General features: G+C 35.6%; 1 protein-coding gene across 2 annotated transcripts in view; it reads right to left on the reverse strand.

The window, feature by feature from the left end:
* Positions 1-9,356: 9,356 nt before the first annotated feature.
* The window catches only part of DNTT (DNA nucleotidylexotransferase), a 92,336-nt gene continuing 87,969 nt past the window's right edge, over positions 9,357-13,723 (reverse strand). For both annotated transcript variants that reach the window (XM_061459094.1, XM_061459093.1), the window contains one exon: positions 9,357-9,519. In XM_061459094.1, the coding sequence (XP_061315078.1) occupies positions 9,433-9,519 (87 nt within the window). In that variant the 3' untranslated portion in view covers positions 9,357-9,432. The remainder of the gene's footprint in view (positions 9,520-13,723) is intronic.

Raw genomic sequence — 13,723 nt, forward strand, 5'->3', positions numbered from 1 at the left:
TCCAAGTTTCTTGCCAAGGGTAACCTGTGAAATAGGCTCCCAGATTCACAGGCTGCAACTTACATTAAGTAGTGGAAAAAAACACTGATCATACAGCTGTTGTTCTAGTTTTGTTTCCTCAAGTTAAAATACTGTAATAATAATTTATAAACTTAATTGCTGATAAGTTTTTTATACTTTCAAAATTTTTGTCAAATGTTTTAACTGCCATTTTACTTTGATTTTCTGTTAGGACAGTCACTCAACTAAGAAATCTCCTACACCGTGTGACCTTTTAGTTACTTGTCTTTTGCATCCAAAGGCTTTATCTCCTTTAAATCTTCTACGATTTATTTCAGAATTATATAACTAAGCAAATATAAAAAAAATAAAATAATTCCAATTCTTTACATCTTTGTTTCTTCCATTCATCACTGCACCATACAGCTCTAATAAGGAGATTTAAAGTACAGGGGCTTTTCTTCTACAGTGCTTATATTAATCTTGTGTAACTGACTGGTGATCATTTTCTGACCTTGGGTTGTTGCGCGATTTTTCATTTCCTACAGAGCATAAGCTCAGCTCTGACGTCCCTCAGAGCATTCCATTCCTGGCTTAGCACTGTTCCTAATCTATATGCTGGCACTTAGAGGCCAAATTCTTTGGCAATGTTTGTGTGCCCCTGCATGGATGCTGATATTCAACTGTATCTTTCTTTAACACCTTCTGTCCCTCAGGCATTTTTATTTTTCTTACATCATTTGTCTGATCTCTGCTACTGGATGTGTTCTAACATTTTCCTCCTAAATTCAACAACAACAATTAAAAAAAAAAGGGCAGGTTATTCTTACTGACAAAGTTTGTTTAGCTGTTATTTTCCTCTTTGGTATGTAACCATTCCTATATCTAATATTCAGTCCAAATAGGAAAAAGAGAAAAGAGAAGAGAGCTGCTAGTGAATGATATTTAAGTCTTATGCCCATTCTATAAGTTATCTTAATTTCAACTAAGAGGGATAGATGGCTCTTTTATTACCTAGATATTGATATCTTCGACTGTGCTTTTATTTCTAGCAAGATACATGTGAATTTGTCCATATTTCCAAATCAATTTTTTACAAATTGGTGCTTATAAAAAATACTGTTGTCTGTGTCTTCTCTGGAATGTTCTAAACCATTATGTTTAACAGTAGAGTTTATCTCTACTGTTTGTATAGAGGACACATGAAAAAGATATCTGCACCCCATTTTTTTTTAAAACAGAGTATAGAATAACCCACAAGTCTCAGCAAAGATTGACAGAACCTAAACATAAAGCTATGCCTACTAAGCGAAGCTATGTGGCTCACTTCCATCATAGCTAATGGGTTAAAAATAGGTACTCTTGCTAGAACACTTCTGGAACTATATATAGCATTGATTCCTTTTAGTGCTTTGAATATCAATCCACAAAATAAACTTCTTATGCAGCAATACTTGGAAACAATTTAACATATTGTTTTTAAGACCTGCTACATCTACCCTGGTTTAGTGTTTATTTTTGCAAAGATTTTTCATCATATGTTTGGTCAGTCACATCTGTTGCTATTGACTAAATGTGCTAACTAATACAAATATTTGTGAAACTCACTTCAGTTGACATCCATAAGGACAAAAAGCTCTCTCAGGTAGTGGATACATAAAGAGTAGGTACCACAGGTATTAGCAGTTTAAACATATTTGTCTGCAGCATTCTTACATTGCTATCAAAGGCCTGAAAATGAATGTGAACATGCTGGAAAAATGAAGAAACAGTGACATGCAAGAACAACACTGGAGTAAAAATCTTAAGAGTTGTTCAAAAGTAATATGGAGACTGATTATGAAAGCATCATAAGGGTTCTTGCAGTGAATTACAGAAGGCCAAATCTCTTTTTTGAGCAAGGTTTCCCAGTCTTTTGTAACACCAGAACTGTGCATACTACAGAACAGCTTTTATTCCCTGGCAAATAAACATTGGCAGTTTAAGATGTTCTGCTTAAGGCAGAACCTGCAAACCATCACTAACACAAACATTAGTTTGACTTGCTTAGCAACAAATTATGACAAATTCCTTCTCACAATGTGGAGGGGAAAAAAAAAAGGCTTAAGTTTTCTGCCTTTTTAGTTTAATGTTCAAATATGCATTTCTGCATGCTTAACAGTTTGTTAAACATGTTAAAATCTCTTTGTGCTTTCCATAAGCTGACAAGCAATGGATGGAGAATTGTCAAAGAAATTTCTGAAGTACTCTTGGTGCTTCCCTTTTCTGTCACAGCATATGGATGCAAAATAGTGGTGTAGTGGTGTTCCAAGACTCACCCCTGCCTCAGCTCTCCTGCTCAGGTGGGGGGAAAAAAAATTAAATTATTTGTCTAAGTACTTAAAATCAATAGGACAAGTAAATCTGAAAACAAGATACTCAAAATTGGGGAAATAAAAAAAAAGCCTTAGCTTTCAGAAGGGTTAGATTTTAGATTTTATTAGATTAGACATGGCATGATAATTTCCTTCATCATCTCAAAAATACTGCAGTTGAGTTCTTCCTCTTTTCAACATAAGAAAGTCATTGAATGCTTCTAACACAATAGATTGTCAACATCCAATTTATTCCATACAGTATCTGAACATACTGCATACCACATAAGTTCCACAGTTTACATTTACCAACAGATGTTTTTCTTTCTTGAGCAGATGGTACATTGAGTGTACCATGACATTATTCACATTTGCATTATCAGTCATGAATGTTACTGCATTCCATAAATGGAGTTTTGTGTTTTGATAAAATATTTTTAATAGTCATAGCATTTTTGTAAAAATCAATTAGTTTGATAATACAATCAGGGAACCATGTTTTTTTATCTCTGTTGCAGAGAAAGGTATGATTTATCAAAATACAAGAATTAAAAACAAGGGGTAAACATTTTGCTATTACCTTTGTTTGAACTGCACATACTTACTCTGTGGTTGCTAAATATTGAACTTCAAAGACGGAATTACTTTTGTAAGAATCCCAGTTTTCTAAGCTATGAGCTAATTCTGAGTGATATTCTTAGAAATAAAACTTTTCAAACTTACTTCATGAAGACTTCACAGGAACAAATAAAGTGAAATAATTGCAAGTTGAACAATATGTTACCAGATAAAATTAGTATCTTCACTATTCTTGGGTATGATGATGGTCCTGATAAATAAATAAATTCAAATTGTTCTGGATTTTCTTCTCAACTTGCATTACTTTTTCCACTGCATTCCATGTTTTCCATTTCCAATTTGTAACTCATAGTAGTTCATCATTACCCATTTTCATTATCCTTGCCCATTCACCTGTGGCTAATTTATCCTACCTTATACACCAGTTTGGTTTTGCAGTATTTAGTCTATATCCATGTTACTGGGCATGAGAAGTAATTGCTGCTAGGGGGTTTTACTACATTTCATTGAGGTTCTTTTTTGATTTCTTAGGAACTGCAATAATTGTAATATTAAGTTCACCATTGACAGCTCTGATAAGTTTTCATGCCTGTCCATCCCTCCTCACACTAGGAGAATGTTTATTCTCTGTTCTGCCTTTCTTCTTAAGAACTTGTGATTCTTATGCACTAGCATTCTTGTATGATCATTAAACTTCAGTTCAAATGTTTCTTGGAGGTATTTTTTTTGTGTTTATGTGTGGTTTGTTAGTTTTAATGTATTGTCATTTATCATCTAGTGCAAATTGTCTTAGCAGCCATCTGTCGATAAAATTCAAAGTGGAATGGCCCATTCATCTACTCTTTCTCACTGCGGTACTTCTGAAAATCTTTTCCTGTATACATTCATGTATGAGAATGGCTTGTAAGAACCATTTTTAAAATACATAATTTGTTAGGCCCCATTTATTTGCATCTAACAGAAGTTTGCTTAAAGATGTTCAATTTCCCACTTTCTGATTATATGGAGCCAAAGAGAACCTCTGGGTCCTTTAAGTGAGCGGGTAAATAAAGGGCTTGTCAGCCCCTTCCAACAGGGAGCAGGAGAGCACTTTTCTATGCTATTCTATGTGTTCTGTAGTTGACAGCAGAGTTTTTCAGATACATGTAATCTTCATCTAATGAAGTCAGATCCAACTGGGGCAAGGGGCAAGACAGAATGGGAGAGAAATATCCATATTTCTTCTGTAATTCCAACATTTTGTCCAAACAGATACTGCTATTTGTGGTATTCAGCTTCTTTTTTAGTGTTAGTATCATGAATAATTAAAATTATATCATCCATCATTTGTCAAGAGTCCTGCAACATCTACAGCCCTGAAACTAGCCTTAAAGGATTTCCAGAACAACCACTTCCCACTCACATAATGCCAACACAAAAAATAATTTCTAGCAGACTTTAACACATATAAAAGCATACTGTAAAAGGCAAAAAGGCCAAATTATAACTCTGATAGTTTAGTTTAAAAAAGAATACCAACTCATATATCATAATATAATTTAAACCAGAACTCAAGGATTTCAGGATCACCAGAAGCAGTATATCCTTGCTGTCCTGCTCACTGTTGTCTGATCTTTTGCATTTCAGAGGAGTGCAAAAGCAAAGTTTCCTAGCCACTGCATATTGAAATGTTGGATTCAGAGTATAGTTATGGAAGCTGCATGACCATATGGTCTTTCAACCCATCCTTAGGCTTCCAAAAATTGCAAACGTTAAGACTTGTATCATCAGCAACAGTTTTGAACTGTAGAAACACTCCTACATTGTCACACAATTACATAACCTTGTCAAGCTCCATTTTTTAAGCTATATAAAATCATCAGTCCTCTCTACCCAGCTGTGAAGACAATTCCAAATCATATGTCTTTTAATGATTGCAAATATATAGAGATTACCATTTTATCTTCTAAGTGCTGGGATAAAGTTTGTATTATGTGCTCCTTTTCCCCCAAGGCTGCAACCACCAATTTCTGGAAGATAATCTACATATTCCCTGGCAGAGAAATCACCTAGTGTTTAAAAATTGAGACTTTTCTTTCAATTTTCTATTATATCTAATAAGACACTAACAAAAAATTGATGACAGTTTTGATACAGTGTGTGTATATATAGCAACAAATACATGGAGTAATGTTATTCCTGCTAGAAAGGCTATCTTTATTTAATAGAAATGCTTCTGGGTTGCTTTCATTTAAGTGTTTTCCCTCTGTAACTTCAAAAATGATGGCAAAGGAATTGGGAAGTTTCACCATTTCCAAAAATCCCTTTGAATTAACGTGTTGACTTTAGAGAGAAAGCAACAAAAAAGGCATTGTAACATTTAGCAGTAGCTTTTGCTGCAAAGGAACTAGAATCAAATACCTGAAGCAATTTAATAACAAAAAAGTAGCTTATTTTCCAAATAAGTTTGTTTACGTGCTAAAACACAGCAAACAGGGAGCCTTCATACTTCCCCAACACATAATCTCTCTCCCCTAGTCAGTCACCAGCTGCACGACTGATCTTTATCCAGTGACGTAACATTAACCAAGGCACTTCTCATTCTGGGATATGTAGTTCAGTAGCCCCCACAATGCAACTCATATAGATTGTCTGTAGTATTTGAGCATACTATTTGTTTGGAGGCATTAGGTGAAAAATAGTGTTACATTTTATGGGTTTCCTATAACACACATTTATTGAAGTCATTACATGTATTTTAAAAATAAGTATTCTGAAGGGATTTGAACAGCATTCATGCAGGGAATTCTTTCCTGGTTTTGATTTGACATTGTCTGAGGGGATACCAGAAAAGAGAACATTTATTTTTAGTGGAGCGCCTTAGGCCAAAGTGGCACAAAATACATTTTTACTATATTCCACACCTTCAAAAAAGGAAATAACTATGCAAACTGAAAGAAGCAAAAACTAGGGGGAAGCTGATTAATTCTTTGCGAGATTTGTGAGTTTAATGTTGGATGCTTTATTTTGGCCACCACAGAATCATATTCTAGCTACAAATCACTCTAATGTCACATACAGTAAAGAGGAGCTGAAATGGTGGAGTGAAATGAAATGTGGAACAAATAATCTGTGGAGACAGGTCTGGTAATCTAGTTATCAAGAGCAGGCAATCCTAGAGCAAGCCACATCATAGACACCTGAGCAAGATGTGGGGCCACACATTCACAGTAGACTTATGGCAGAAATATAAGACACCTGAAAACACTCTATTTCCCCATTCAAAGGTCCAGATTTTTAATTTAAAATAAATAGAACAAATCCAGAGTTAGAATTTGACAGACCGAATGTAAAATACAACAAATCAGACAAAAGAAGCTGTAAACAGGCATGAGACAATTCATCGTAAGGGGGAACCTAAAGGGGAAATACTAACTCAACTATGAAATAATCTTTTTTCTTTTTTCCTTTGTGTATCTACACAGCAGTGGCAAAGATTGCTTGGTTCTCTTTGTAAAATGAATTATTTTAGTTTTTTTCTTTTCTTTTTTTTTTTTTTTAAAGGAGGCTTGATGTGTATGCAGGGGCAGATCAGCCAATTAGACAAATTTACAAGTGGAAATCTCTGAAACCCTGTCTCACCTATAGCTATACACATGACATTTTCATAGGTATGGCCTCTATTGGGGTCTAAAAGGCAAAGCCAGAAGCATTGTCTCCTGGATAAATTTACAGCCACGCCAGCAGAAGCTTAACCTCTATGGAAGGTTTTCAGAGATCCCTGCGTTCATTCGTTTATATGACTTCCATTAACCTTTTACACTTAGGACTTGATTATTTTAACTTCAGTTGCTGACAGAAACTGTATCAAAGAAAGAAACAGCTGTTCAAAAAGTGAAAAAATACGTTCCACACTAAGGAATAACAGTCTTACCTGAGAAATCCAAGCAATTCTGACCTTAAAGTATAGAAAACACATTTCATTTGGGGATTACAAGCTATGCAAATCTTTGGGTTTAGGGTTCTTTTTGTTTTAAGTTCTGAAGTTAATTATGTAAAGTAGTAGCAGCAGCTCTCAGGTTTCCAGTAATTTCCAGAAAGTCTGTGCGGCTTCAAATTTATATTGACAGCTGTATGAGTATTTAAATTGCCTGGATTTACAATTTTGTAGAGTTGTGTAGATACAATAAGATCTTCCTTTAGTAGAATATGCCACCAAGATTCACTGATATTAACTACATTGGTACCCACCAATCTAAATATCTCATTGCTTTTGCTTTAAGACATTTGCAGCAAAGCATTTGTATAATAGTGTATTTGGGTTTGTTTGGGTTTTTTAAGGCCTACATTATGTTGCCTATACAATGTATGTTATACATATATTTTTGTCACTGGAAAACATTATCAGGATATTTGACAAATCACAAATTACCATAAACCATGAAAGAAATACAGTGTTTTTAACTTTTACCCAGTTTTTTTTGCCAGTCACTGATAAGTTTTTAGAGAGTTAGTATGTAGATGCTTACAGAACCAACGATCCCTCTCCTCTTAGTTCTTGTCAAATTGCCTTGGTGTAGAAGGCAGGGGAGGAGGGACAGACATTTTAAGAATCAGCCTCCAGGGACTTTACAACTGAATTAGTTTGATGTGATTTGTTTCTAATGAACAAGCTACCAATAACTTATCACTTTATTTTCCTCTAGGTGCTTTAAAAATAAAGTCTATTAATCATTCTAGCAATTTAGTAGATATTAAGTGCACTGATCTGAAATTCTTTCTTCCCTTCCTCCTATTACAGACATTGGCCTGTTCTTTTTACAAGCATTTGCCCTTTTCCAGGCCCCAGGCCTCACCTGTCCTTCATGAGTTCAGAAGCATCATCTACCATTGACTGTAACAGTTCCACCACACTGCAGGCGGATCCAGGCATTTTTATCTGCTAAAGGTTTTATGTCCTTTAACCTGTTCCATACCAGTTCTTTTATATGACATCTATCTATTTATAGTCTCAGTTGACTAGCACCATCAAGAACTGAAATCATTACAGGACTAAAACTGTTCAGAACTGTATGACTATATTTAATTGATGCAAGAAGCATCATGGTTCACAGTTTATTTACTAAAAACTGAATTTATGTTTTTTCTGACTCTGCCACTGTATGACAGTGAGTAGGGAGTGCTATCAGGGATGATCCTGCATACAGTAACTATGATAATGACTGGGATACCAGCCTTTTCAAAGGAGGTGTTCATAACAGAAGCTATCTTCTTCATAGCCAAACCATCCTGGTCACCTAATCTGGCCTTCTGTTTAATCCAACCCTCATTTAACAGTTCCATAATTTTTGATAATACTTGATCCAGTGAGTAATCTGTAAAATGTATTATAACAAAGGTTCAGAAAAATTGAGGGAAAGAAGTGACACACTCTTTTCTTCCAATCTTGAAGGAGCTGACAGAATTTGTGTTTAGTATCTTCTCCCCCACAGGTGGTATAATTATAAATTATGCATAAGCAGGCAAGATGGGAGTTATTTCTTCATGTGGAAATCAGAATGTTTCATATTTCCTCTGTGGCTTAAAGTATGCAGAAAAAGCACAACTGAAATGTATGATTTCTGATAAATGTTGGCCAAGTAGAAAGAATATTTAGATGAGATATCATAGCTTTTGTTCTCTTCCACTAGGACTGAAAAATGTCATTGCTCCTTAAGTGTCAGCATCCTGATACAAAACAGAGAAGGTGCTTCATACATCAGCAAAATAAAGCAGGAAGTAATGCTAGTGCTTTCTCGTTAGATCAATTTAGAAAGTAGCATTGTATTTTCAGCTCAGTTAGCAAAAGTGCACTTAAAAAGGATGGTTTTATCAGCACAGGCAAGAATAAAATTCCCTGCTGTTATCATACTTTTCTACATCCCTGACTGAGGCGTTAGAATAGATTACAATGCAGTCCTCAGTTGAAAGGAACCAGTAAACAAATTCAGCATACTTTTTCTTTCTGCATGGCCCTGTCACTGCCATTCTCTCCATCATGCCAAGATGTCAAATCAGACTTAACAGAAAAAAAACAAACTGGCTTTTAATAAAAGTATTTGACCAGTTTGGTGTTCATAATCACCTTTATTCTATGAATGACAAATGAATGTCAGTAAGCAACTTCATGTCCCAAAGCAGTAAATGCTTTGCAAGTATTTTCCACTTGAACATTAAATTCCTACCACAAGAAAAATCCCCCAAAAGCAAGCACTATCTTGTCAATCCCATGTAGAAATTCTGAAAAACTAAAGCAGAAAAGATTAGAAAGGAATCTGAAGAACTTAAACTCTTCTTTCCATCCTTTTCATCAGCATGTATAATGGCTTCTAACTAATATATATGCATTTTAAAATTTTTAGTTGCCACAGAGATGCATATTTTATATATATATATATATATATATATATATCTAAACAAGACTCTGGGTATGTAGAAAGACCATTGCTGTCAATTCGTTAATGTATACTGGCAAATCATTTTAAGCATTCCTTTCCCATGGCTCAACATAATCCAAACCAAGATGAGCAAAGATTTCTTCCTCACTTCCAGCTTTGAGAAAGATCCTCTGTGAAAAAAAAATTAAAAACAAAAAAATAAAGGAAGTCAATAAGGGTGTTAGAAAGAAATTTCAGTTGATGTATTTTGCTGTTTAAAAGGAGTTAATTTTGACAGGTCTACCCATTGTATCCTCTACACTCATCAGTGTGCTGACATTCAAATGTGAAAGCGAGTTAAAAAAATAATTCTAGTGCTGCTTGAAGCTTTCAGTTCTAATGACTAGCTTATGACTTTGTTTTGATTTACTTTTTCAAGACCCTGTGCACAAATATTCACACTGGAACTCAAATAAAACCTGCATTTTCCCCCCCATGAGGGTCAATAGCTTGACTTTCTTCATAATGATTAATGTCTTTTTAAATTAATATAGTAATGTTCTCTATAAATGCATTCAAGCCAAAAGCTGATTCAATGGTTACGCTAATTATGTATAGAAGAGCATTAAAAACATTGATGCTTTCCAAATTTCTAGGTAGCTGAAAATGAAAGATCAACAATTGCAACTTCTTTTTTCTTTTTTTAACACACTCTCATAATGAATGTTTTACAGTAAAACCCAGTTTTCTTTTCATACCTGCACTTCAGATAAGACAGGATATTATTCCTACACAGAAACCACTCACAAACCTGCCTCCCCTAAGATGGACTGCTATAGTAGAGTAGTCTTATACATTCATGTCATCACTGAAGTACAATATTAATTGAAAAGGCTGCTCAGGTAGATTAAGATTAAAACAGTGAAACCTCACTGAGGAAGAGGAATTTGGAAGCAAAAAAAGAACTCAATTCTAGTAATAAAATATTGTTAATATTTCAGCAATTCCTGAATCATTTGAAGTCAAGTCTCAGTCAGTGTTCAGTTCCACACAATCTCAAACTCCAGTGCCACAAAAACTTCAGGATTAAAATTTCATAATCTTCTACATTTACTTTCTACTATAAAACAGGAGATGCTGTCTAGAGAACTACCCACTGATGAATTTTACTGAGTCAAGAAAATCTCTGACTGCTGTAAAGTTTAGGAATATTTGTGTAGCACCTCTGCTTTCTTAGCTGCCAAGCAGTGCCTCCAGGAGGGTTATGCTGCCCAGCATACCCACGGAATGGGTCCAGAAGAGGAGTCCATAACTAGATCATAGAATCATAGAATCATAGAATAGTTAGGGTTGGAAAGGACCTTAAGATCATCAAGTTCCACCCCCCCTGCCATGGGCAGGGACACCTCACACTAAACTCTATCACCCAAGGCCTCATCCAACCTGGTCTTAAACACTGCCAGGGATGGAGCATTCACAACCTCCCTGGGCAACTTATTCCAGTGCCTCACCACCCTAACAGGAAAGAATTTCCTCCTTATATCCAATCTAAACTTCCCCTGTTTAAGTTTTAACCCATTATCCCTTGTCCTATCACTACAGTCCCTAATGAAGAGTCCCACCCCAGTATCCATATAGGCCCCCTTCAGTTACTGGAAGGCTGCTATGAGGTCTCCACACAGCCTTCTCTTCTCCAGGCTGAACAACCCCAACTTTCTCAGCCTAAAATGGCTGTGCCCATGGTATGGTGGAACAATTTATGGCAGCAGAGACTTACAGCTTTTTCTTCTTTTTTGTCTGTGTTCTCTTCTTGCTCTCCTTCACTCCGTAATCTGTACAGTGCTTCCCTGTCTCTTATTCCCATTGAGATCACATAACTCAAGGGACTTTGAAAGCAGAAAATAGGCAGGTGACTAGGAATCATAGATTCTGCTTTTGGTTACTGGCATGTCATTCTTTTTCCTTTCAACTCCCCTTATCAGTCAGCAAATCAACACTGATAGGAAAGTCTTGGGGATGCAGCTTTGCCAAGCAGCATGGCACTAGCATATGTGAAGGCTACATAATGCTGTCTAAACTGCTGCATCAACATATGGAAAGCAGAAAGAACAATGAATAAGAGGGCATAAGCAAAACCACTGAGCCCAGGACAGCCTCGAGCTGCAACTGAAATATGCTAGTACATGATCAGTAAAATTCACCCCATCAGTTGGTACCCACTGGCTTACTGTTTTCTCTATCAGCCCTTTATTTCCAGTGCCTGATCCATATTTCAGTCCTGTCAGGAGCCACAGTTTTAACAAGGCATAATGAAGAATTAAACCTGTAAAGTGAAATGTAACACTAATTGTCAGCTGACTCAAACTCTTTCAGGGATTCAACCAAATTGGAAACTTGTTCCCATTTCATTGTAGTGGCATTTGAAACTTGAAGCTCTAAGTCCAACTCTACAGAGAAAGCCCACCTTTCATTGACACTGCTCAGCTCCAACAGCCAGAGTTGTCAAACTGGCAGCTTTCTTAACAGCTATTTTTCAGTGCCACAAAGTAGAATGAAAGCTAGTTTAAGTGCTAGAAAGACTACAATGACTAAATTGGATGCTAGAGGTTAGATGCTCCTGAGTGAACAGAGCCAGAGGCCATCAGTGTTCCCTTGAGCTTGGAAGGACAGAAAGGACAGAGAATACAAGGTTCCAATTCTGTTCTTCTAAAGCTCTCAACCAGCAAAGTAGGTATTTAAAAGCAGTTCTGGCTGATATCCTCTTGAAACCATCCAGAGTCATTTATCTTTCTTAGCAAATTATTGCTACAGAGTGAAGTAATATGGAACATTTTCACTATTTTATTTGGAGACAGTTCATCTTTAATTAGATGAAAACCATCTTAATAGGCAAATAATTAAGGTCAATGGTAATTATGGCAACATGAAGTAATGTGTTCTGTCTTATTAAAAAAAATACATTACAGAATCAGAAAATAACTTTTAAAACTGTATCTATTTCTGTAATGTCCTGTATAAATATGTACAGTGCAGACTTCACAAACAGGGCCTTGCCATGCTCTGGAGTTACTTGCTTCTTGTATCCTTGGCATTTATATTTCCCAGATTTGCATTTGCAAAACTGTTGTGTATCAACTGCAAACCCACTGAAATAAAGTCTCTCACAATGAGATCAGTACACGTGGTCTTAAGCTCTACTGCAAAGGCATTGATTTCAGGCAGTGATACATTCCATATGTATCTAAAATTTGTTACTAGAGTGCGCAGCCAAAGTACTTAATAAGGTATTAGAAGTTGTTTTCACTATTCCATAATGAATTCTACTTTTATAATTTTAATGTTCAAACACACCATATCAGAAATTGGAGGGAATAACTTGGCCAGTTGCCTTTTTGTTTTTTGGTTTGCTTTTTAATCAAATCAGGGCAAACATGGTATGCCTTTTTGCTTTGACATCTGTAGTGTATAAAAGAGGTCTCCAGTTTTCTCAGGTATCTTATCCTTCACCGTGAAGTTCTCAGCATATGGATATTTTGACTCTGTAGTCAGGTATTTTATCCTTCAGTTATTTTGTCCTTCACCATGAAGTTCTCAGCATATGCATATTTTGACTCTGTAGTTCCACAGACAACTAAGAACATTGCTGGAGTATGAAAAGATGAAAACAATCACATATCCATAATGAACTAACAGTTCAAAGTGGTGTCTGCAATAGCAAAGATTTCTGATAGAGAATAGACAAACAATGTTCTTTTTTCCTATGAAGTTCTAATGTCAGGTTCTGGAATAAAAGGAACCCACAAAAAACACTGACCAGGGAAAAACTGATCCTTTTTCATATAGACAGGAATAGAAAAAATAGTAGAAAATAAGCTATTGACCAGAATAATAGAAAAGGAAAGAAGACATTGATAGCTGCCTGTCAGGTAACAATACTGGGTGTATTTTGTTAATATGATAATACGTGGGTGGAAAACTTTTTAGGGAATTTTTTTTTTTTAGTTGTTTTTTTGTTGGTGTGTGTTTGTTTGGTTTTGGGGATTTTTTTTATTATTACTAAGAATAAGAGAGGAAAATCCATACACATCCACTACTGCGAAAAAGTAAAACAAGAAAAAGATTTTACACTTGTAGATAGATGTTATAGATTCTTTTCAATAGAAACTCTTCATATCTCTGGGACCCCAGATTGCATCCCATTTCTTTTGTTCTGTTACTTTATGTTTTTCTGCAAGCAAAACTAATTTCATTTACTTGACAGGGAAAATTTCTAATACAAAGTATCTGGTGCTGAATACCACTCTCAGTAGCTACAAGCCATGTTTCTAAATGAATCTCTAGCTGATATCTGCCAACTGCTTTAGCAATGTAAGTGTTATTAATGTTAATCATAAC

Source organism: Pezoporus flaviventris, unplaced genomic scaffold (genome assembly GCF_033815535.1).
Source record: "Pezoporus flaviventris isolate CSIRO_AGI_PZ_B2104156 unplaced genomic scaffold, CSIRO_AGI_Pfla_v1 ptg000029l, whole genome shotgun sequence".
Taxonomy (NCBI): domain Eukaryota; kingdom Metazoa; phylum Chordata; class Aves; order Psittaciformes; family Psittacidae; genus Pezoporus; species Pezoporus flaviventris.